Source organism: Salvelinus fontinalis, chromosome 16 (assembly GCF_029448725.1).
Source record: "Salvelinus fontinalis isolate EN_2023a chromosome 16, ASM2944872v1, whole genome shotgun sequence".
Classification (NCBI taxonomy): Eukaryota; Metazoa; Chordata; class Actinopteri; order Salmoniformes; family Salmonidae; genus Salvelinus; species Salvelinus fontinalis.
Window position 1 is genome coordinate 7,624,877 of NC_074680.1, and position 26,207 is coordinate 7,651,083.

Sequence of the window (26,207 nt, forward strand, 5' to 3'; positions counted from 1 at the left end):
TCAACGATGACAATAGTTTGTCTAATGACCATAATACATGTCTTAATGTATTTGATGATGTGTTCTGACTATCCTGGTAAAATAGCTAGTATTCTTAACAACTGAACATTGCCTTATTCAGAAGTGCCAGACGGAACCGCATGGCTCTGAGATGTCAAGGTTATATCTGGGATTGCAACCACCAACAAAAATGGATTTAGAATGGGTTATGGACGAAGAATTCACTACAAAACAGTTCTGAGATCTGGGATGTGACAACTTTCATGCTCAAAATCTCAGAACTCTGCATTGTGCAGATAGAACCTTATAGTCCCAAGGCCACCAAATCTTTGTCTATTTATTGAGGCTACCAGACAGCCGTATTCATTACTTTGTCTAAAACACATTTTGATTATGTAATAATACATTTAAAAAACGAATTCTAAATGCAAGCTTCATAAGTAAATTATCAATTTTAAGCAATTCTGGGATACCAAAGGAACAGTAGGCCTATCCTAGTAATTGTTGATTGATGACCCATTGCTGTTGAGCTTGCAAAGTAAACAGTTAATATTACTGATCACCAAACAATTTTTGGAGCTGCATATTTATGGCAATCCTCTCTCCCAACAAGTTGACGTTTGCGCTGCACCCGATCCTATAGCTGTACAGCAAATCCGCGCTCTGTTCACTAGCTTCGTGATTCTCAAACTTTTCTGGATATGTGAGCCCACGTTTGCGCGCCAATGTTGATGACTTGTCATTGGTCAATAGTCAAGACACGCAATTTATTGGTTCTGAAACAGGTGTTTTTTAAACAAAATTGTGTGCAATGCCGTAGGCCTGTGCGTTTCACTAGCCAATCATTTTTTTTGCAAGTGCGATATGGTCTCTGGCTGCGTGGAGAGTAGCCTAATCCACTGTCTCAGTACCACAAAATGAGTGACAAAACCTGGCCAGATAATTTCAGTCTCAAGTCAAAGTCCTGTCCCAAGTCTTGAGGCCGCAAGTCAAAATCAAGTCATTTTATTTTCTATCAAGTCATCAAATTTGTGACTCAGGTCAGACTCGAGTCCAAGACATGTGAATCAAGTCCACAGCTCTGGCTAGAGATGTGTCGCAATAATGATGATGTCAAGAATGACGATTTCGATGATGTGCGTTGAGATGATGATGATGATAATGACTGCTGGTGTACTGTGACATTTTCTGCGGTGTGAGCTGGTGCTAGCGGGCAAAATTGGTAACAAGGACATTTTTAAAACCAGATTTTGGTTCTGGAAAGGCGTCACCTCATCCAGGTTTGCCCCGTTGTGGATTATACTGACGAGGAGGATGAAGGTAGAGATGAAGAGGAGTGTTCTATACGTACCGTGAGTTCCTGTGGGGAGTGAGGACCACCCCTTGGTCAGTTGTGATGTTTATGATGCAGTGTTCAGCCTGAATACCCATCCCACACAGCTGGATGTCCTGGGAGTCTGCTGAACCAACCTTAGTGTGCTCCTACAGTACACAACAATACCATGTTACAATGGTGTGTGTGTTATTGATCCGCGGGTTGACTCATAACCCGAAGTCCCCGCGGAGGGTTTAGAGTCATGAAATATTGTGTTAATCAACGGCGGGCGGGTGGCGGGCGGGTTGAATAAAAATAATACAATACCTTAAAATATCCAGAAATATATCATTCTTGTGCAATTTATATCTATAGGCTACGTTGAGGTTTTTCGTTCATTATTTTAGGCTATCAGTGCGCGTAAGCCTAAGCTTTAGAACCTAACTGTACATGTATGTGCCAGTCAGCCTACAAGCCAACTGCCAAAAGCTTTCGGGAGCGAGCAGAAAAAGTTAGTCAATCCACGGAGGCACAAACGACAATGTCTTGAGTTTACTTCAATAAGAGGGTTGCGAAATGGAGAGTTGAAAATAAAGAGAAGGGAGGGCCAGTAAAGTCATGTTTATTTGGTGAAGTGGTAAAAGAGGATGATAGCAGTGCCGTCTATGTGATGTGTGACGAATGTGAGGCGCTATACAAATTCCACAGTCACAAGATAGTGACAAATAGGCCTATGGCAGGTCAAGGGAACTGTAGCCTACATTTGACATTTGAGTCATTTAGCAGACGCTCTTATCCAGAGAGACTTACAGTAGTGAGTGTTAAATGGAAACTGAAATCTGGACACTGACTATAGGTCTATAACCTTTCACATAGCCTAATATAATATTTACTCCTGCAGAATAGAGCAGTCCTTGCAGTAAAATGACAACATTTATGTTACATTTTTACTCTAAAACAGGAGTCGAGAAATGTGATTTATTTCTTTCATCTTGAGAGAATGCGAATGCGCAGTTATATACTGTCTGTAGAGGTGGTATCTTCATTAGCATCATAAAAGCTGATAGTATTTCAACCACATAAAATATGCATCCAAGCTGATGGGTCGTTTTTTTATCAGCTTTAATTTGGAAGTTTTGTACAGAAAATCTTTTCTGTTTTTTATTGCATTTTCTCCCCGGTCCCTAAACGTCATTGCTCCACGAAAGAAGCAGCGATGACAGAGAAAACTTTACCAATGTCAACTAGAGTGAAGTGTTCATTTGATCATTTATGACGTTCTGGTGAGCAAGGGTTTATTTAGTCTTCTAGGGCAACATAATGACAGACGAGAAGCTGTGTGTATCTAATTATAGACAAGATGACTAACAAATAGCCTACCAAAATGTCGGAAATAAGCAGAAATATATCTAAATCAGACAACAACAAAATATCCTGCACCCTGTCAACAAATCTTTCCGCTGTCTGACTGTAGCCTACAGCGCATTTTCTATATTAGCGTGTTATTTTATTTAACGTTTATTTAACTAGGCAAGTCAGTTAAGAACAAATTCTTATTTACAATGACTGCCTACCCCGGCCAAACCCGGATGACAATTGTGCGCCGCCCTATGGGACTCCCAATCACGGCCGGTTGTGATACAGCCTGGAATCAAACCAGGGTCTGTAGTGCCGCCTCTAGCACTGAGATACAGTGCCTTAGACGGCTGCGCCACTCGGGAGCCCAAGTGTGGGTTAGGGTCGGGTGCGGGTCTCAGATTTTCACTTTATCACATATAGTCATGTGGATGGGTTATTAGCAATTGTGGGTGACCCTTGCTCCACTAGTGTGTGTGTGTGTGTGTACCTTCAGGTAGTAGACCAACAGCTCATTGAGAGCGGGGTCAGCGTTGAGGTTGACTAGAAAACACTTGTCTTCTCCCACTCTGATGCCAGACGACTGGAGAGAGATGCCCAGGGACTCCAACTGTTTCTGACGCTCCTACAGGACACACAACAGAGGGAAACAATGCATCCATACTGGTTGTTGTATTAAGGGCACACAGAAGCAAAACATTTCAAAATGTTGTGCAAAAAAAGAAGCGTGTCTAATTGTACAATTTTAGAAAGTCCCTGTTTCACTCAGTTTCAGACCGTTTTCTTTTTTGTGCCTAGTGAGCACGACCCAGGACAGAAAGTACAAGTGTGTATGTACCTGTGCGATCTCCTCCGTCTTGCGTAGTTTCTCCTCCCAGGTGACGGTCATCTCTTGGATGAGTTTCTCAGACTCCTCCAGCCTTTCCTTCAGCTCTGGGGCCTTCATAGACTGGCCAGGAGACAAGAAAAACACACTCTTACTTGTGTTCCCTCTCCCTGTCTCCCAGCAGACAAGATGTGGTAGTTGATGTCATTTGTAAACGGATGTTTCGGTTGAAAAAAAAGTCTTCATAAAACCAAATGCTCTCTGCTACACCTGATGAAGCATTAATTTACCGGATGCAATTTCCAAACAGAACGCAAACAGTTTTGCCAGTTGGTGTGGGCCCTCTCCTCCCATCCCTCCTTACCGTCACCTGTCTCAGTTGATCTCCCTCTTCCCCTTCTTCTCTGCTCTCCCCGCCTCTCTTCCCTTCCACTACCCTATATCCTCTCTTTATCCCTATTTCCTCCTCTCCCTCCCTTTTCCCCTTCTCTCTCCCCTCCACCCTTCACCTCTGCCTGTGTCAGCTGGTCCCGTAGTTTCTCCACCTCTTCGCGGAGCTCCCTGATGATGCGTGCGTTGGGGTCTTCGTTGACGACGGCGTGGTTGACGATGCTCTTGGCCCGGTCGGCGTAGCGCAGCGTGGACAGCGTCTCGTCGTAGTTGTCGGCCGCCGGGCTCACCGTGGCCACCATGGCCGTGCGACTGTTGCCGCCCAGGCTGTCCTGGTGACAGAGGGAGGAAGAGAAAGGAGTGTTAGTAAGAGAGGGAGAATGAAAGAAAGACAAAAGGTTGCCGGGACCAAATCTTAATATGATTCTGGGGCAGAAGTGTTCAACTAATTAAAGGAAACAACAAAGATATGGGAGCGAGAAGGGGAAAGTAGGACGAGAGAAGTTATATTAAGAGCAGGGAAAAAGAGAAGATGTGTGTGCGTCTTACCTTAAGCAGCCACGTTAGTACAGAGTCTCTGTAGGGGACAAACTTGGTCTTGTTCTTCCCACACCCCTGTTCTGCCAGAGCAGATATGACCAGGCCTAGAGTGGTCAGAGACCTGCAGAGACACACAGAACACACTCTCCATCAAGGAAAATATTGTAACACACACACCGGCCCGCTATCATAAGCGGTGGAATGTTTTCTGGGTGTAAAATGTGTATAATTTTTTCATTTGGGAACTTGAAGCTAAAACTAGAACACTTGGAGCTGTGTGTGTGTGTGTGTGTGTGTGTGTGTGTGTTTTCAGTGACATACTTGTTGATGTTGCTGCCCTCCTTCATCCTCTCACCGGTAGCTCCAGTCTTAGCAGCTCTCTCACTGCCAGCCAGGTCCACCAGACTCAGCTTACTCACCTTCTCACCACTCGTCTACAAAGAGGATAGGGAGGGAGAGAGAGAACAAGGGGGAGGCGGGTGTGGGGGGAGGTTAAAAGGGGGAGAGAGAAGGGGGAAGGTTATGGGGAGAGGAACGGGTAAGGATGGGGAGGGAGAGATAGAAGAGGGGGGAGACAGAGGGAGGGAGGTTGGATGTTAAAGGGGGTGGGAGGCGGTAGGTTTAAGGGTGAGAGAGAGAGAGAGAGAGGAAGGAGGGAGGGAGAAAGGGAAAATGAAAGGAAGTGAGTGAGAACGGATAGAAGTCATTTTAGCAGATTTTCTTTCAATTAAAATAACATCATTCGTGTTCGAATACATGCTAGAAGGACTCCGGTCCTGCACACAGTGCTTATTTGGGATGTAAACTTATTGACAGATTTCAGTGAAATTGACAAAACATTTTCCATCCTATAATTTACATGCAGTATACAACCATGTTTCCTTGCACTAACATAACGGGGGGGGGGGTGATGTATGTGTGTGCGTGTGTAATGGGGTCTTTATCTTAAATAAGGTATGTGTGCATTAAGGACTGAAGCTTGACTGGTAGACAGAGAGATAATTGACAGATGAGAAAGGAGGGGTGGGAGGGAGGGGAAATAAAGAGGAAAGCGTTCTGGGAAGGAGAGATAATTTAAGACAGAGGAAGAACAGAGAGAATGCAGGAATGCAGGACGGAAAGAATGTAAGAGCGAGAATGTAAGAGAAAGGTGTGTAAAAAGAGTGAGAGTGATGGAGAATGAAAGTATGTGAAAATGTGAGATGGGGTGAGTGAATGAGTTGAGCGAGAAATGAGAGAGAGCGGGGAGGGTAGAGAGAGCCAAAGGCCAGTGGGGGTGAATTATGTACGGAGTTGTGCTGAGTGGGAATAGAGCAGGCAGAGACTACAGTGTGTTGTGAAAACAAAGACCGCCCTTGTCCCCAGAGAGAGAAGAGAACAGAATGAAGGGAAAAGACTGCATGAACTGGGGTGAACCTAGGTCAAAAAGGATTCCAAGTATTTGGCTGGTACCTCAAACTGTTTTCACCAACTGGATTCCACAGGAAATATTTTGTTCTTTCCTATGATTTAGTTATTGCGTTATCACTCTTTTATAAAGATGCTATACTAAACATGCCTCTCTCATCTCAGACACACAGGCTTAGATTACACACACTGTCAACAGGCCCCTGTGAATTTGCATTGAACTGAATTTCCATGGAGATATGCAAACCATCAGTAAAGGGAGGACAAAGCATATCATCAACAGCAGAAAAAGGAGGCCCAATGATTCTCAAGCTCTCTTTCTCTCACTGTGTGTGTGTGTGTGTGTTTTTCTTTAACTATCCTTGTGGGTACCAGAAGTCCTCACAAGGACAGTAAAACAAGGAAAAGTGGGGACATTTTGCCAGTCCCCACAAGGAAAAAGGCTATTTTAGGCTTAGGGGTTAGGTTTAAGAGTTAGGTATAGTTGTAGGGTTAGGGCTACGGTTAGACTTAGGTTAAGGGTTAAGGAAAATAGGATTTTGGACTGGAATCAATTATTTGGTCCCCACAAGGATAGCAATACAAAACTGTGTGTGTGTGTGTGTGTGTGTTGAAGCGTGGACAGACTTAATTTGTGTGTCAGTTTCAATGATCCGGCTCAGTCTATATTTAGCTTTGTTTCCATTCCAGCATGTGCACCTGGGGCTGCATTCAGGAACACAACCAACAAGGTATCAAATGGTCAGTCTGCAACAATGGGCAACACTCATTGACTTGAACACAGCCTTATTTGACCTGGACTAGAATCAACTGTTCCACTCCTGCATTATTCAAATCTGTGTGCTTCATACATTGTTCCAGAAGACCAGGGTTGGGTGATTATATCACACACATGCATGTAAATACAGTCAGGCACACACACACACACACACACACACACACACACACACACACACACACACACACACACACACACACACACACACACACACACACACACACACACGCACACACACACGGTTGGATGAGCGACCAGGTGTTGTTGGGATAACAAAGGATCAGGCTGACACAGCAGCAGATCAGCTGATATCCAGACAGAGAGAGCAGCTCATTACTTATTTAAAAGGTTTTCTTGGAGGCTAAAATCACTAGCTAGTTCCTGAACAGTGGAAACTGAGGCTCACTGACAGGAGAGTCTCTCTGGGACACTCTTAGGCTGTGTTTACACAGGCAGCCCAATTCAAATATTTTTCCCCACTAATTGGTCTTTTGACCAATCACATCAGATCTTTTTCCATAGCTGATCTGATTGGTTAAAAGAGCAATCCGTGAAAAAAAGATCAGAATTGGGCTGACAGTGCCCCAGATAGAAAGTGCTTAAGAAGTAGAGCAGTGGTACTCATTGCGCGGCCCGTGAGGCCTTATCGCTGTGATTTTCCATTCATAATACAATTTCAATTCAATGTAGGCCTGAATCACTTCACTGAATATATATGTTGTTCCCTGGACGGCAGATACATGGTAGTACAGCACAACTGTTGAACAGAAAGGCCGAAATAGAACGCAACTGCTCAGCTCCTGCGACCGTCATATCAGTTTGCTACTAGATACTTTTGCAGTCTGGTCGACATGAATCGATTTATTGTAAAAAAATAAACAGAAATCTATTGACAATGAAGATGAGAGGAAAGGGCTGGAAAACAACGTGACAGCTATGAAAGAACAACCACCGGGGAACCAGGAAAATCAGGAACATGGCGGCGAGAAAATGCAGCTAGCTAACGTAGCTTTGGTGGCTAAGAGAAGTTGGCTACGGTCGATTCAAGAACACAAAATTCCAAGAGAAATTGACAAGACTTGTTTATACTGCATAATGGTACTAGCTCACTTTGTCTTGTTTTAAACGAGCAAATTTAGAGCGTCATTTCCAGTCACACCGTGCCCACTTTGACAAAACATATCTACCATAAAGCAACCTCAGAAACAACAAAATAGCGCAACTCAAAGGACAGCAAATAGCGGACAGATCTAGCACTGTTGCAGAGAAAACGACAGAGGCAACATTTACGTTTGCTTGGATGCTCGCGAGAAACAAGGCCTTCACAGACGCGGAGATAGTCAAAGACTGTTTTTTTGGCCTCCGCCGAAATATTGTATAATGATTTCACAAACAAGGAAGCTATTTTAAAGCAAATTACGGCACTGCAACTCCCAGACTAGACCATAACAAGACGCATAGACATCGGTAAGCAACTGATTACTGACATATCCGTGGCGCCGTGTTTTAGTATTGTACTGATTCAAATGACATTGCCCAATCATGTGTTTGTGTCCGCTTCCCTCAAAACGAGTCGTTCAGAGAATAACTTATGTTTACTACCACTTCAGGGACAAACACGAGAGGATATTCTGGAAGCCCTCAAATATTTTGCTGATAATAATATTGACCGGTCAAATCTGGCATCTGTGTGCACTGACGGCACCCCAAACACGCGCGGGAAGGAAAAAGGACTCATAGGCCTGATGAGAAAGATGATATTCCCGAATTTGTAACGTTTCGTTGTATCATTCATCAGGAAGCACTTGTGGCTAAACTCAAAGACTGACTTACATAATGTGATGCAGTAGGTCGTGCGCTTGGTGAACATTATTATTAGGGCACTGAATCACCGGCAATTCCGCAAGTTGCTGGAGGAATATCAGACAGAATACAGCGACTGTGATATTTCACAATGAAGTGAGATGGCTGTCTCGTGGCAGCTTTGGAAAGATTTCTCCCTCCTCCCTCAAATCTGTGAATTTGTTGCACGCAAGGGGAGAGTGGAGACCAAGCTGGATATTAAAGCTGGCTATTTTAACTGACATCACCTGCCACCTGAACACAGTTTATCTCCAGTTCCAAGGAAAGCTAAAACTCTGGGCAAAATGCTGCATGTGGTCAAAGCATTTCAAAATAAAATCACCACACTTCATACCTGAACGTTTGTTAATTTCCCAAAACTCAGAGCAGTCACCACATCCAACCCAGACATACAGCAACATTTTTTAGCTATGATGCATTTGTGTGTTGGAAGAGTTGGAGTTTGAGAATATCATGGAGTACAAGGAGTTTTTCAACTTCATTGAGAACCCCTTTCATGTGCCAGTGTCATCCCAGCCCTCTGTCCTGACTGTGCTGGAATAGAGAGTGAGATAGTGGAGCTGCAGGCAAATGACACATTGCAAGGTGAACTAAGATCAGGTGTTACCCATTTCTGGAGTCTTGTGTCAGACACAGAGTATCCACTTCTGAAGCAGTGTGTGCAAAAGGTGACATTTTTTTGTCAGTACTTATTCCTGTGAAGCAACATTATCAACAATGAACACTGTGAAACAACAACAGAGAGACTGACCAATGCACACCTGGATTGCCTCACAAGGATAGCAACAGACTATACATTCAGAATGAATTCAGTCAAGGAGCAGAAGAGACATTTTCGCTCATCCAACTACTGTGGTTACCCTTAATATGGGTCTTATGCATGTGATGTAGCCTATTTGATGTGTGTGTATATATTTGTGATGTGCTGTATCATCAGTTGTATGTGCTCTATTGCTCTCAATTGATAATATTGGAAGAAAAAGTACAACAGATTAAAGATGTGCGGCCCTCTGAATGATTGTCTCAACCCAAAGTGGCCCCCTTACAAAAAATTGTGAGTAACACTGAAGTAGAGTGAGAGGATGAGAGAATTTTAGATAACGACAAATAACACGCAGTCTTCACAAAAGCATTACAGCAGTCGCAGTGTTTCCGCTGCAGCGTGGCGCTGCGCCACGGCAAAACCATTGCCACCACGGCAAAAAAAATCTGGAACATTTGAAAATGCTAGAACAGTCCACGTTTACTTTCCCTCTGCAAATAAAATGAGTAACTAATAGAAAAATCAGACAACCCCATAGTAGAATAGTTTATATATTTACCTTGTGCGTTCTATATGGGACAAATATTCCTCACAAGGCGCATTCAAGTTGCGAGTGCCATAGGGAGGGAACATTCATTCTGACAAGCAGTCAATGCACAACAATTCATAACGCAATCGCAGGGAAAGCAGCAGTTTTAATGGTCTTTGTTAAAAAGAGGGGGGGTTCCAGCTTTCCATTCCTACTTGATTTATTTCTCAACTCCTAAATATGTGTGAACTGCACCATTTAAAGTTTTAAACAGCAGCATGGTTAAGCACCTTATCGCATAGGGAAGTAACATGGGATAAAACACCTCCCTCAAGATTTTTTTTTTGCGTGACTTAAGAAATTGTGATTAGCCAGATTACATTTTTAGTTGAGCAAGAGTAGTGGTAACCAGGGAAAGTGTTGTGGGAAAATGTGTGACATGAAGTGGTTCCTGTGAGAAGTACAGACAGGGGGTATTACCCCTGGTGGCGGATTACCCAAAACTACCTTAACAGGTAGACCTACATTATACTAACCGTGTTTGTAATTTTTTGGGGACATAAAATGCATCAATATGCATAACTAGTTATTAAAATATCACATTTGGGATCTAGCTAATGATTAGGGTAAATGCAAATAGGCAACCCCATGCTTCAGCCTATTTATAGATACTATGCTGCATCAGTTGGGCTACAGGTGATAATGCTTATTGCTAATAGCATACCTGATAATATGGACCAGGGGTGTCAAAATCATTCCATGGAGGGCCTAGTGTCTGCAGGTTTTTGGCTGTTCCGTTCAATTAAGACAACCAGGTGAGGGGAGTTCTTTACTAATTAGTGAGGGAGGAGAGCAATCCCACAGACACTTGACCTTCCGTGGAATGATGTTGACACATGATATAGACCAGGGCTGCCCAACCCTCTTCCTGGAGAGCTACAATCCTGTGGGTTCAGGCCAACCCTAATTTAACACACCGGTTTTTCTACTAAATAGCTGCTCAACAAGACCTTAACCAGCTGAATCAGCTTTGCTAAATTAGGGTTGGACTGAAAACCTACAGGACAGTAAGATCTCCATGATGAGGGTTGGGCAGCCCTTATGTAGACGATGCATAGGCTATAAGCATGGTCCACTACAGTGCATTCGGAAAATGTTCAGACACCTTCACTTTTTCTACATTTTGTTACGTTACTGATTGGTGGTGCATTATTCTAAAATGGATGAGAAAAAAAAAAGTATTCCTCAATCTAAACACAATACCCCATAATGATGAAGCAAAAATCTGTTTTTTAGAAATGTTTGCAAATGTATAAAAAATACAAAACTGAAATGGCACATTTACATAAGTATTCAGACCCTTTACTCAGTACATTGTTGAAGCACCTTTGGCAGCGATTACAGCCTCGAGTCTTCTTGGGTATGACGCTACAAGCTTGGCACATCTGCATTTAGGGAGTTTCTCCCATTCGTCTCTCTAGATCCTCTCAAACTCTGTCAGGTTGGATGGGGAGCGTCGCTGCACAGCTATTTTCAGGTCTCTCCAGAGATGTTTGATTGGGGTCAAGTCCGGGCTCTAGCTGGGCCACTCAAGGACATTCAGAGACTTGTCCCAAAGCTACACCTGCGTTGTCTTGGCTGTGTGCTTAGGGTCGTTGTCTTGTTAGAAGATGAACCTTCACCCCCAGTCTGAGGTCCTGAGTGCTCTGGAGCAGGTTTTCATCAAGGATCTCTCTGTACTTTGCTCTGTTCATCTTTCCCTTGATCCTGACTAGTCTTCCAGTCCCTGCCACTGAAAAACATCCCCACAGCATAATGCTGTCACCATGATGCTTCAGTGTAGGGATGGTATTGGCCAGGTGATGAGCGGTGCCTGGTTTCCTCCAGACGTGATGCTTGGCATTCAGGTCAAAGAGTTCAATCTTGGTTTCATCAGATCAGAGAATCTTGTCTCATGGTCAGTCCTTTAGGTGCCTTTTGGCAAACTCCAAGCGGGCTTTAATGTGCCTTTTACTGAGGAGTGGCTTCCGTCTGGCCACTCTACAATAAAAGGCCTGATTGGTGGAGTGCTGCAAAGATGGGAGAACCTTCCCGAAGGACAACCATCTCCACAGATGAACTCTGGAGCTCTGTCAGAGTGACCCTCGAGTTCTTGGTCACCTCCCTGACCAAGGCCCTTCTCCCCCGATTGCTCAGTTTGTACGGGTGGCCAGCGCTAGGAAGAGTCTTGGTGGTTCCAAACTTCTTCCATTTAAGAATGATGGAGGCCACAGTGTTCTTGGGGACCTTCAATGCTGCAGACATTTTCTGGTACCCTTCCCCAGATCTGTGCCTTGACACAATCCTGTCTCGAAGCTCTACGGACAGTTTTTTTCGACCTCATGGCTTGGTTTTTGCTCTGACATGCACTGTCAACTGTGGGACCTTACATAGACAGCTGTGTGCCTTTCCAAATCATGTCCAATCAATTCAATTTAGCACAGGTGGACTCCAATCAAGTTGTAGAAACATCAAGGATGATCATTGGAAACAGGACGCATCCGAGCTCAATTTCGAGTCTCATAGCAAAGGGTCTGAATACTTATGTAAAAAGGTATCAGGTTTTTTATATATATAAATGTATATTTGTCATTATGGGGTTGTGTGTAGATTGAGGAAAATGTTTAATTTAATCAACAGAATAAGGCTGTAACGTAACAAAATGTGGAAAAAGTCAAGGAGTCTGAATACTTTCCGAAAGCACTGTATGTTAAAATAATTTCTGGAGGTGAAAATTATATTTTAGATGGTGTCAGCGTAATTTTACTTTAATTAATGTTGGAGTAAAATGTCCTTTTAAAAAGTCACAAGAACTTGACTTCCCAGTCTTTCTACATAAAAATTATCTGGGGGGGGTTAACCTCCAAAGCAAAGGGGGGAGGGACCCCCCCTTAACCCTCAGATGGAGGGTTTGTCTCTCTGTGTCCATTTTTGTGTATGTCTGTGTCTTTCCGTGTGTGTCAGCATGTCTTACCCCAGACTGCAGGTCTTTGAGTGTGTGTGTGAGGATGATGTTGAAGACTGCGTGAGATCTGCTGCTCTCCTCGTTCATGTTGGTTGCGGCCACCGTACGAGACTTATTCCCCTCTGACATCAGAGACTCGATGTCCTATAGGAGAGATCGGAGAGAGAGAGAGAGATCGGAGAGAGAGCGAGAAGACAAACGGGGACGGAAGAAGGCAGGAGAGAAAGGAAGAATGGAGAACAGAGAGAGGAAGGGAGATGCTATAAATAATTCATTAGTAAACAAATAAATACTTATATATTGTTACTAGTGGTGGTAGTGGTACAGCAGTGATATTGTGGTGTACCTTGTAGCTGGCCACAGCCAGACGAGACAGGCCGTCCACATACGGCCCCAACACCTTGTGTTCCCTCACTCTCAGAGCCTGTCTGCTCCTGGAGGGGAGGGGGGATGACAGATATGAATGTGGTTTACTATGGAAGAAATCCACAGTCATCATGCTTCCATGCTCTATCTAAAAAATAATCTAAATAAATGAATGCATTTATATATTTCTATCATTTTTCATTTGTAAATTAATTTTTAAAAGTATTCATTTATTTGTAAATAAATTCATCTCAAATAGTGTTCTTTTTGAGATGTATCCCTATACACTCTCCTACGTTCTGTGTAGAAGCAACAGTTCTCCAAATAGAATCAGCAATAGCCAGATCAATACAAGTGGTATATCATTAGGCCAAGTTCTAGCATCTGTATAATGTGGCAGACTGACTCCATATGGCCGTCAGATGTCGGACCTCCCACTCCTGTGGCACGCAGCTCTGCTATTCTATTGATTGTTTTAGCCGGGGTCAGAGGTGACGGGGTCATAACCTTTGGGGTCAAGCGGGGAGCCATAGAAACTGTGAGCAGACAAACAGGTGCAAATGTGTGCAAAACCATTGGGGCCCTGCTCCGAAGCATGTTTGGAAACGTACTGGATAGGCGAAAGCTACCACCAGTATGTCATGGAACAATTGAGTTATCAGTGACTACATCAAGGGAGGAAGCGTGTTTATATTATTTGAAAATGGGGTCACAGACAAACTGTAGTATATTCAAACAATGAACTAAAACAAGAGGTCATGTGGAGGTTAAAGGTCGTACCCTTTGGGGTCAAGGAGGTCGCGGACCTTCTCGTTGTATATCTCCATGTAGGAGACCTCTATGGTGAAGCCTTCCCCCTCCCTCTGCTCCAGCAGGGTCCGGTCAAACAGAGAGCTGCACAGCCGCGGGATCAGACCTGGAGAGTCCACCGAACCCATCATTGTGTACGACTTCCCCGAACCTGGAGGGACACACACATACAGCCAATGGGTGAGCACGGATGTGAGGAGACAGCCAATGGGAGAGCATAGCAGTGAGGTGACAGATGAACCCCTAAGGATCTGTTACATGCTAATCAGAACAGCCAGTAGTATCATAGCATATGTCATAGGGAAACATTCAATTGCATTTGCTTGATTCCTCGCGTAATTCTCCTCACCCATTGGATGAGATGGTGACCTTCTGACCTCATCCAATGAGTTTGGAGAAGGAGGAGAGAGGCCGCAAGGAATAAAGGAAATGCAATTCAGATTCTCCCATAATGTAATAACATACCCGTCTGTCCATAGGCGAAGATGCAGGCATTGTAGCCTTGGAAGGCGTTGTGCAAAAGACTCTCCCCAAGGCACTGGAACACCACGTCCTGACCTGGAGACAACCACCAGGCAACGTTACAACACCACACATTATTATACAATATAAAACAGTACAAAAGGACTTCATTGATCCCTTTAGGGGTGATTTAGAAAATTATCTGGAGCACACAGACGATTACAAAATAAGCTACAAGCTTTGCATGTTAATTTAAAATAGGACCTTCAGACCGTAGCCATGAACAGTGCGAGAAACAATCACCTACAGAGTCATCCAAGCGAGTAAACGACAGAGAATTCAGGTGGGATCCTAATTCCTTAGTCACTACTGTAGAGGCAAATGTTTGAAAAAACACCTAAAAAAAACACACCCGAAAAGACCTATCCCATTGAGCAAAAGACGTTGAAAAGACAGTTACAATGTTTTTTCTACCAAAAATACACTGTTTCGACGTCCTTTAAACATCGTGTGCTCACAGGGACACCTGTAGATACACGAGGTGGAGGAAGAAGAGGGAAGGAAGTGAAGTGAGGAGAGGTTAACCTGATGAGGACAGGGGGTGCTGTTTTCACTTTTTCTGGAAAACGTCTCCAATTTAAGCGGCTTCCTACTCAATTCTTGCTCGTACAATATGCATATTATTATTATTATTGGATATAAAACACTCTCTAGTTTCTATAACCGTTGGAATTATGTCTGAGTGAAACAGAACTCATTCTACAGCACTTTCCCTGACATGGAGTGAGATTTCAGAAATCTTGGCCTCTGCTCCCAGGTCAGTTTTTAGGTCCCTGTGAATGCTATGAGGATACAAACACTGCCTACGCCTTCCTCTAGATGTCAGTAAGCGGTGACAATTTGAATGGTGTCGACTGCGCAATCTGGGACTGTATAAAACACCAAAGAGCGGAAGTACATGTCTTTTCTTCCCTGCGCTTGGCGCACGATGGACGTCGGACGATGGACGTTGGCCTTTTTCCAAGCTGTTGTTAAGCCAGTAATATATCGCCGGTCATGTTTTTACTCGTTATAGGTGTTAAAAACATCATAAGGTAGTTAATTTAAACCGTTTTATAGCAATTTATATCCGTTTAGTGCGATTTTATGGCATTTCTGTGTGACGCTCTTCGAAGAGCTGGGCACTTTTCTAGTACATGCTGAACGTTAGTGGCCATTTCGACGGGACAAGAGGACATCTTTTGACCAAAAGACGATTAGACCGGAGAAAGGATTCATTGCCCAAGATTCTGATGGCAGTTCAGCTAATAGTAAGAACTATTTATGATGATAAATCGTTGTTCTGTCGAAAAATGTTAAACGCATATGCCGCCATTTTCTTTGGGGTAGCTTTGCTTTGGCGCACCATGTATTGCACAGTAAGGATAATTTAAAAAATGTAATTCAGCGATTGCATTAAGAACTAAATTGTCTTTCAATCGCTGTCCACCCTGTATTTTTTAGTCAAGTTTATGAGTATTTATGCATTAGACTAGATCATATATATGGCGCCCGACATTTTCTAACCAGCTTGGCTACTTTTCTCATTGTATAACCACGATTTTGGTGGCTAAATATGCACATTTTCGAACAAACTCTATATGTATGTTGTAATATGATATTACAGGAGTGTCATCTGAAGAATTCTGAGAAGGTTAGTGAAAAAATGAATACATTTTGGTGGTGATAACGTTATCGCTATTTTTGCCGTGAATCAATGCTGGGGTAATGTTTGCACATATGGTATGCTAATATAACGATATATTGTGTTTTCGCTGTAAAACACTTAGACAATCTGAAATATTGTCTGGATTTACAAGATCTGTGTCTTTCAATTACTGTACGCTGTGTATTTTTAAGAAATGTTTTATGATGAGTAATTAGGTAATACACGTTGGTCTCTATAATTGCTCTGGCTGCTTCGGTGCTATTTTTGACGGTAGCTCTGATGGTAGCTGCAATGTAAAACTGATTTATACCTCAAATATGCACATTTTTCGAACAAAACATAGATTTATTGTGTAACATGTTATAAGACTGTCATCTGGTTAAGTTGTTTCTTGGTTAGTTTGGTTGGTTCTTGGTTAGTTAGGTTGGCTTTGTGCATGCTACTTGTGCTGTGAAAAATGTCTGTCCTTCTTTGTATTTGGTGGTGAGATAACATAAATATATATTGTGTTTTCCCTGTAAAACATTTTAAAAAATCGGACATGTTGGCTGGATTCACACGATGTGTATCTTTCATTAGCTGTATTGGACTTGTTCATGTGTGAAAGTTAAATATTTCTAAAAAATATTTTTTGAATTTCGCGCTCTGCCTTTTCAGTGGAATGTGGGAGGAGTTCCGCTAGCGGAACCCCAGTCCCAGACAGGTTCGTGAGGGAAATGAAAACTGACCCGCAAACTTGTCCTTTTCCGACTCGTCCATAGACCAGAAACAGTAGTCGTAGGCAAAGGTCTGAGGGACGAGACATAGAATGAAACAAAACAGTTTAGAACGGATTTAAAACAGCTGTTATTTAGCGGGCAAAACATATGGGGATGATCAGTTGAAATGGCATTGTTACGGTGTCATTTCAACCAGTTTTGCCCGTTGGGTGTTTCTTGTTGAGCACTGGCAATGATAAACATGCCATACAAATGAACAGTGTGTGTACATGTCAACATAAAAGTACAATGATTGCTTTATAAAACACATGAATACAGAGTAGCTAGAATGTAAACACAGAGACATTAACAGCATTGCCAACCAAACATTAACACAATCAATAGTAATAGCAGCCAGTCACGGTACTGGACTTACCTTGGTCTGATTCCTGATGAAGTTCACACGAGGTCACAGGATGGCCACATGGGTAGAGGGAGAGAAAGAAAGAAAGAAAAGGGGGACATTTAGACTAAAGCATCATGTCTCAGACACCATGTAAACAAACACCAGGACATACTGGACCCATATTCACAAAGAGTCTGAGTAGGAGTGCTGATCTAGGATCAGGTCCTCCATGTCCATATATTATTATTAATTATGATCCAAACAGAAAACCTGATCCTATAATCAGCACTCCTACTCTGAGGTACTTTGTGGACACTGGCCCTGATGTACTGTAGTGTACACCGAGACATACAATCACACACTATAACAGGATTTTCTGAGACGGGTCCAAAAACAAATTCTTCTGGCACTGCGTTAAGGGTACACACAGTTTGGTGAGGGCTTTGAGATTATTCTCCGTCAATAACCCTGCTCATTTTAAGAGGCCCACTTTGTGATCTGAAGAAGCGTAGTTTGAGTATAATGATGTGTATTCAGAATACATCCTACTATCAGTGATGTGATCGTCACTAGATAAGTCAAGAAAAGAAAGACAGCTGGTCTAGCTCAATGATGAGCTACAGATAATGGAGGATACAGTGGTTAGTATTCATATTAGCGTTGTTTTGCTGTTTGTCTGAGACAGGATGCATGGGTAATAAAGCTAACATGAACCTATTCACAGGAAAGCACGCTAGCTTCCACTCTTCCTGCTCCCTCTCCCCTTCTCTCAGTCTTTCACACTCTCGCTCTCCCTCTAAAATGTTCAATCCTGTGGCTGCCGAGGCCTGGAGTTGATAAACCCTTGTTTATGACAATGTTTCATTACTGTTTCCAACCCCCTAGGCTATATCATGGGGGAGGGGGGGGGGGGTCCTGGCTCCCGGCTCCCTATGCGAGCAAAACAGAGAGAGTGAGAGAGGGAGGGTCTATAGGACACAAAGCCCCTCTCTTGGTCCATGTCATCAGTTGGACTTTGTTCAGTGGACCTGAACACAAACAGAGAGAGCATCACTCAATGGCAGAGGAGAGGAGGGGGAGATAGGGAGAGAGAGAGGGAAAGGGAGGGAGGGAGAGAGAGAAAGGGAGATTCACATAATGACAAGAGAAGGAGAGTCGAGCCGAGCAGCAGGGTAAATATGCATTTAAGGACTCCATTATCTACCCTGTGGCTGAGCAGAAGCTTTACACAGCACTGCATGAACACAATGACCTATATAAACATTACACTCCAACACACAGGCCGTGGGAGAAAGACAAGGAGACACTCAATTTCTACACTGCATTCACAAAATGCTGGGGATGTTACTCTCTTACACAAACACACTGGCTCCGCTCCCATCAGAGAGCATGCATGACACACGTATTTGCACACACACTCTTTCAGACATTTTGTGTGTCCTTTGAAGGTCCCACACACTGGTTGTCCATTAGTAAATTAGTTTAATAATAGATTACACAGCAACTGTACACACACAGTTCATATCTGAAAAATCACCATGTGCGAGAGCACACATCATGACATGGGAGTCACACACACACACACACACATTGGAGCATATGTGGCAATGTTAGTGACAACAGAGGGCTGGCTAGCACAAAGACAGAGCGAGAGATAGGAATAAGCACAGTGACCTGGGGCTGGGCTTGTCGTGAGGGATCAGCTCAACTGTATAACAAGCAGCGCCACAGGCAGAGAGTGCATGTGTGTGTAGGTGTGTGTGTGAGCGTCACATCTCCAGAAACTGCAGGGAGGATTAGAGACCCCTGGGGTAGTAGTTAACATGTCAGGGGGGTGGGCCTCCATCTCACAGGCACAGGAGTAGACAGTGCTGGGTGGTGGACATGGACCTCCAGGATGGGACCAGGATAGCCAATCATGCTTTAGTGACTGGGCCAGCATAGCCAATCAGAGTTCAGGATCAAGACCAGTGCATCTATCAGAAGCTATGCTGACTAGGGATGTGACAAATAGACAATATGTTAATTTTTCACAATGCAGCTGCGCTGCTGCTAGCAACAGTATGGGTCTCAAGGTTGTCCCCTTTCATATGGTTAAGCATTGCACCTGTACTACCATTACTGTACCTCAATTCTACCTCGCAAAGTTTGCACTTCCTTCTCATTTAACTTCTAAAAATATTCCCATACAGGACTTCGCTGCTGTCGCTGTCCAATTGTTAACGACAATGTAGTGGAGAGTCGACTCCAAAATAATTGATTCCTCGCACGTCGACTTCCAGGCTCGACTCCCAATTTCTGACTGTCAAGATTAGATTCTGATAGGAATCGACTCCTAGATTAAGTATTTTTGGAACGGAGGAGACTGTGTTCTCTGAAGTACGGCAACTAATCAAACATCTTTCAGAGCGAGCTAGCGAGGGACAGAGAGAGAAGGGAGGGGCACAGTATAGGCAGTTCGGGCACCAGGCAGACGTAGTCAGAACCGTGCCCATCTATCAGCAATCAAAAGCATTGGAGTGCTGTTTCTTGAAATTTCTTGGCTTGCAACTTCAGTAAAGCAGTAAAGGCTTTTTAGCCAAGTGGTTAGCTTCTTCCAAAATCAAGCTTTGATTGGTAACAGCAAGAATCCCCTCCTGGCTCAAGCACCTTGCTGTCTAATAAACTCAGCAAAAAAAGACACGTCCCTTTTTCAGGACATTGTCTTTCAAAGATAATTCGTAAAAATCCAAATAACTTCACAGATCTTCATTGTAAAGGGTTTAAACACTGTTTCCCATGTTTGTTCAATGAACCATAAACAATTAATGAACATGCACCTGTGGAACGGTCGTTAAGACACTAACAGCTTACAGACGGTAGGCAATTAACGTCACAGTTACGAAAACTTAGGACACTAAAGAGGCCTTTCTACTGACTCTGAAAAACACCAAAAGAAAGATGCCCAGGGTCCCTGCTCATCTGCGTAAATGTGCCTTAAGCATGCTCAAGGAGGCATGAGGACTGCAGATGTGTCCAGGGCAATAAATTGCAATATCCGTACTGTGAGTCGCGTAAGACAGCGCTACAGGGAGACAAGACCGACAGCTGACCGTTCTCGCAGTGGTAGACCACGTGTAACACCTGTACAGGATTGGTAAATCCGAACATCACACCTGCGGGACAGGTACAGGATGGCAAAAACAACTGCCCGAGTTACACCAGAAACGCACAATCCCTCCATCAGTGCTCAGACTGTCCACAATAGGCTGAGAGAGGCTGGACTTAGGGCTTGTAGGCCTGTTGTAAGGCAAGTCCTTACCAGACATCACCGGCAGAAACGTCGCCTATGGGCACAAAGCCACTGTCACTCGACCAGACAGGACTGGCAAAAAGTGCTCTTCACTGACAAGTCGCGGTTTTGTCTCACCAGGGGTGATGGTCGGATTCGCGTTTATCGACGAATGAATGAGCGTTACACTGAGGCCTGCACTCTGGAGCGGGATCGATTTGGAGGTGGAGGGTCCGTCATGGTCTGTGGCGGTGTGTCACAGCATCATCGGACTGAGCTTGTTGTCATTGCAGGCAATCTCAACGGTGTGCGTTACAGGGAAGACATCCTCTTCCCTCATGTTGTACCCTTCCTGCAGGCTCATCCTGACATGACCCTCCAGCATGACAATGCCACCAGCCATACTGCTCGTTCTGTGCGTGATTTCCTGCAAGACAGGAATGTCAGTGTTCTGCCATGGCCAGCGAAGAGCCCGGATCTCAATCCCAATGAGCACATCTGGGACCTGTTTGATCAGAGGGTGAGGGCTAGGGCAATTCCCCCCAAGAAATGTCTGGGAACTTGGTGCAAGGCAGGTGCCTTGGTGGAAGAGTGGGGTAATCTCACAGCAAGAACTGGCAAATCTGGTGCAGTCCATGAGGAGGAGATGCACTGCAGTACATAATGCAGCTGGTGGCCACACCAGATACTGACTGTTACTTTTGATTTTGACCCCCCCTTTGTTCAAGGACACATTATTCAATATCTGTTAGTCACATTTCTGTGGAACTTGTTCCGTTTATGTCTCAGTTGTTGAATCTTGTTATGTTCATACAAATACTCACACGTTAAGTTTGCTGAAAATAAAACGCAGTTGACAGTGAGAGGACGTTTCTTTTTTTGCTGAGTTTATTTGGTCCGTCTGTGCAGCAAACTGTGAGTAGCATTTTTGAGTTACTTGTATAATTTAGGTCAGAGACTGTATAAAATGTTTGTAAAGCGCTCGTTATCATTTGTTCTGTCATACTATCCAGGTCCGTACCCAAACAATTCGAGCTTCTACTTTTAAAAATCCACCTTTCCAGAAACAAGTCTCTCACCATTGCCGCTTGCTATAGACCACCCTCTGCCACCAGCTGTGCCCGGGGAACCATATGTGAATTGATTGCCCCCCATCGATCTTCAGAGCTCATGCTGCTAGGTGACCTAAACTGGGACATGCTTAACACCCCGGCCATCCTACAATCTAAGCTTGATGCCCTCAATCTCACACAAATTATCAATGAACCCACCAGGTACAACCCCAAAGCCATGAACACGGGCACCCTCATAGATATCATCATAACCAACTTGCCCTCCAAATACACCTCTGCTGTTTTCAACCAAAATCTCAGCGATCACTGCCTCATTGCATGCATCCGTAAAGGGTCTGCGGTCAAACGACCACCTCTCATCACTGTCAAACGCTACCTAAAACACTTCAGCGAGCAGGTCTTTCTTAATTGACCTGGCCAGGGTATCCTGGAAGGATATTGACCTCATCCCGTCAGTAGAGGATGCCTGGTTATTCTTTAAAAGTGCCTTCCTCATCATCTTAAATAAGCTTGCCCCATTGAAAAAATGTAGAACCAGAAACAGATATAGCCCTTGGTTCACTCCAGACCTGACTGCTCTTGACCAGCACAAAAACATCCTGTGGCGTTTTGCATTAGCATCGAATAGCCCCCGTGATATGCAACGTTTCAGGGAAGTTAGGAACCAATATACACAGGCAGTTAGGAAAGCTAAGGCTAGCTTTTTCAAGGAGAACTCAAAAAAAGTTCTGGGACACTAAAGTCCATGGAGAATAAGAGCACTCCCTCCCAGCTGCCCACTGCACTGAGGCTAGGAAACACTGTCACCACCGATAAATCCACTATAATTAATAATTTCAATTTTTCTACGGCTGGCCATGCTTTCCACCTGGCTACCCCTATAGCCAGTCAACAGCCCTGCACCCTCCACAACAACTCGCCCAAGCCTCCCCCATTTCTCCTTCACCCAAATCCAGTCAGCTGATGTTCTGAAAGAGCTGCAAAATCTGGACCCCTACAAATCAGCCGGGCTAGACAATCTGAACCCTCTCTTTCTAAAATGATCTGCCGAAATTGTTGAATCCCCTATTACTAGCCTGTTCGACCTCTCTTTCGTATCGTCTGAGATTCCAACAGATTGGAAAGCTGCCACGGTCATCCCCCTCTTCAAAGGGGGAGACACTCTAGACCCAAACTGCTACAGACCAATACCGACCATTTCGAATCCCACCGTACCTTCTCCGCTATGCAGTCTGGTTTCAGAGCTGGTCATGGGAGCACCTCAGACACGCTCAAGGTCCTGAACGATATCATAACCGCCATCGATAAGAGACATTACTGTGTAGCCGTATTCATCGACCTGGTCAAGGCTTTCAACTCTGTCAATCACCACATTCTTATTGGCAGACTCAACAGCCTTGCTTTCTCAAATGATTGCCTCGGTTCACCAACTACTTTTCTGATAGAGTTCAGTGTGTCAAATATCAGAGGGCCTGTTGTCTGGACCCGTACAAATCAGCTGGGCTAGACAATCTGGACCCTCTCTTTCTAAAATTATCCGCCTCCATTTATGCAACCTCTATTACCAGTCTGTTCAACCTCTCTTTTGTATCATCCGAGATCCCTAAAGATTGGAAAGCTGCCGCAGTCATCCCCCTATTCAAAGGGGGTGACACTCTAGACCCAAACTGTTACAGACCTATATCCATCCTGTCTTGCCTTTCTAAAGTCTTCGAAAGCCAAACAGATAACTGACCATTTCGAATCCCACCGTACCTTCTCCGCTGTGCAATCCGGTTTCCGAGCTGGTCCCCTCAGCCACGCTCAACGCACTAAACGATATCATAACCGCCATCGATAAAAGGTTGTACTGTGCAGCCGTCTTCATTGACCTGGCCAAGGCTTTCGACTCTGTCAATCACCATATTCTTATCGGCAGACTCAACAGCCTTGGTTTCTCAAATGACTGCCTCGCCTGGTTCACCAACTACATCTCAGACAGAGTTCAGTGTGTCAAATCGGAGGTCCTGTTGTCCAGACATCTGGCAGTCTCTATGGGGGTGCCACAGGGTTCAATTCTCGGGCCGACTCTCTTCTTTGTATACATCAATGATGTCGCTCTTGCTGCTGGTGATTCTCTGATCCACCTCTACGCAGACGACACCATTCTGTACACCTCTGGCCTTGCTTTGGACACTGTGTTAACTAACCTTCAGACAAGCTTCAATGCCATACAACTCTCATTCCGTGGCCTCCAACTGCTCTTAAATGCAAGTAAAACTAAATGCATGCTCTTCAACCGATCGCTGCCCGCACCTGCCCGCCTGTCCAGCATCACTACTCTGGACGGTTCTGACTTAGAATATGTGGACAACTACAAATACCTAGGTGTCTGGTTAGACTGTAAACTCTCCTTCCAGACTCACATTAAGCATCTCCAATCCAATAAGAAATCTAGAATCGGCTTCCTATTTCGCAACAAAGCATCCTTCGCTCATGCTGCCAAACATACCCTCGTAAAACTGACCATCCTACCGATCCTCGACGATGTCATTTACAAAATAGCCTCCAACACTCTACTCAACAAATTGGATGCAGTCTATCACAGTGCCATCTGTTTTGTCACCAAAGCCCCATATACTACCCACCACTGTGACAACCACTGGCCCTCTTTTCATACTCGTCGCCAAACCCACTGGCTCCAGGTCATCTACAAGTCTCTGCTAGGTAAAGCCCCGTCTTATCTTAGCTCACCATAGCAGCACCCACCCGTAGCACGCGCTCCAGCAGGTATATCTCACTGGTCACCCCCAAAGCCAATTCTTCCTTTGGCTGCCTTTCCTTCCAGTTCTCTGCTGCCAATTACTGGAACGAACTGCAAAAATCACTGAAGCTGGATACTCATATCTCCCTCACTAGCTTTAAACACCAGCTGCCAGAGCAGCTCACAGATCACTGCCCATCTGTAAACAGCCCATCTATCTACCTCATCCCCATACTGTATTTATTTATTTATCTTGCTCCTTTGCACCCCAGTATCTCTACTTGCACATTCATCTTCTGCACATCTGCCATTCCGTGTTTAATTGCTATGTTGTAATTACTTCGCCACCATGGCCTATTTATTGCCTCCTTTGCACACACTGTATATAGACTTTTTCTACTGTATTATTGACTGTATGTTTGTTTATTCCATCTGTAACTCTGTTGTTGTATGTATCGAACTACTTTGCTTTATCTTGGCCAGGTTGCAGTTGTAAATGAGAACTTGTTCTCAACTAGCCTACCTGGTTAAATAAAGGTGAAATAAAAGGATTCTCTGTTGTTTGTTAGGATTGTTAGGATTCTCTATGAAATTTGACCTATACTTGTTAGCATTGCTAACCTTCAGGTTAGTGGGGTTTACAGAATAACCTGGTGAGGCACAAGGTCGGTATGAAGAGATAACAATCTGTATACCGCCCAAGCCTAGTTCTAAGTCCACAACAATGCCTAAACGACATCAGGAGACCACTTTTGAGGTCTGGGAAAAATTGAAGACATTTAAAAATTTTGGGTGAAGTTACCTTTTAACGCAAGTGCATACCAGCCAGAGACCTTTGCTTGGTTAGCGGTGTTTCGGACGTGTCATTTCCGGTCACAACTTGCAGACTTGTTTACGTGCTGCTGTGCGTTTTATTGCTAACCTTACTTTGCTACCTGACAACTTTACGGTTTTTACTTTTTAATTACCGTTTATATTTTTAGTTTTTTCCTCACTCAACTTTTTCACTCCGGACACTTTATCTGGACATGGTTCGTCAGGACCTCCACCAGCCGAAGCTAAGTAGTAACATTAACATGATTCCTTCTAATTGCAGTCGCTGTACTCATAATATACAGGAGAACGATCGCCTTACGGCGAGGTTAGCTGCGCTGCAAGCCCGGCTTCAAACGCAATCGTTAGGCACGGGTAATTTCAGTGTAGGAAAGAATGAAACAGCGTCTGTGCCACCAGTAAGTACAGATAGTAGTATAAATCCCCTCGCACGGTCCCCGCAGCCGGACAACTTTCTCATGGCTTCTGGAGGGAAATGCTGTAGGAATGCTCAACCGGTGTCGCCACATTCAACCGACAGAAACTTTCAACCGGTTCTCCCCATTAAGCAGCGAGTCGGAGTCAGAGGCCGAGCCTTCTCTGGTCTCTACTCCTCCCGTTACAAGGTCTTTGACGCCGAAGCCTCCCACCATTAGCTCTGACAAATTGAAAACCCTTGTCATTGGCGACTCCATTACCCTCAGTATTAGACTTAAAACGAATCATCCAGCGATCATACACTGTTTACCAGGGGGCAGGGCTACCGAAGTTAAGGCTAATCTGAAGATGGTGCTGGCTATAGCTAAAACTGGCGAGTGTAGAGAGTATAGGGGTATTGTTATCCACGTCGGCACCAACGATGTTAGGATGAAACAGTCAGGTCACCAAGCGCAACATAGCTTCAGTGTGTAAATCAGCTAGAAAGATGTGTCGGCATCGAGTAATTGTCTCTGGCCCCCTCCCATTTAGGGGGAGTGATGAGCTCTACAGCAGTGTCTCACAACTCAATCGCTGGTTGAAAACTGTTTTCTGCCCGTCCCAAAAGATAGAATTTGTAGATAATTGGCCCTCTTTCTGGGACTCACC

At 44.2% G+C, this 26,207-nt stretch overlaps 1 protein-coding gene across 5 annotated transcripts in view; it reads right to left on the reverse strand.

The window, feature by feature from the left end:
• Positions 1 to 26,207, reverse strand: part of kif13ba (kinesin family member 13Ba) — a 91,304-nt gene that overhangs the window by 29,969 nt on the left and 35,128 nt on the right. For all 5 annotated transcript variants that reach the window (XM_055864265.1, XM_055864264.1, XM_055864261.1 and 2 more), the window contains exons 4-15: positions 17,252 to 17,264; positions 16,846 to 16,906; positions 14,413 to 14,505; positions 13,918 to 14,098; positions 13,118 to 13,205; positions 12,781 to 12,915; positions 4,749 to 4,861; positions 4,437 to 4,548; positions 4,007 to 4,219; positions 3,510 to 3,620; positions 3,162 to 3,296; positions 1,352 to 1,482 (exon numbers count right to left, since the gene is read on the reverse strand). In XM_055864265.1, the coding sequence (XP_055720240.1) occupies positions 1,352 to 1,482; positions 3,162 to 3,296; positions 3,510 to 3,620; positions 4,007 to 4,219; positions 4,437 to 4,548; positions 4,749 to 4,861; positions 12,781 to 12,915; positions 13,118 to 13,205; positions 13,918 to 14,098; positions 14,413 to 14,505; positions 16,846 to 16,906; positions 17,252 to 17,264 (1,386 nt within the window). The remainder of the gene's footprint in view (positions 1 to 1,351; positions 1,483 to 3,161; positions 3,297 to 3,509; positions 3,621 to 4,006; positions 4,220 to 4,436; positions 4,549 to 4,748; positions 4,862 to 12,780; positions 12,916 to 13,117; positions 13,206 to 13,917; positions 14,099 to 14,412; positions 14,506 to 16,845; positions 16,907 to 17,251; positions 17,265 to 26,207) is intronic.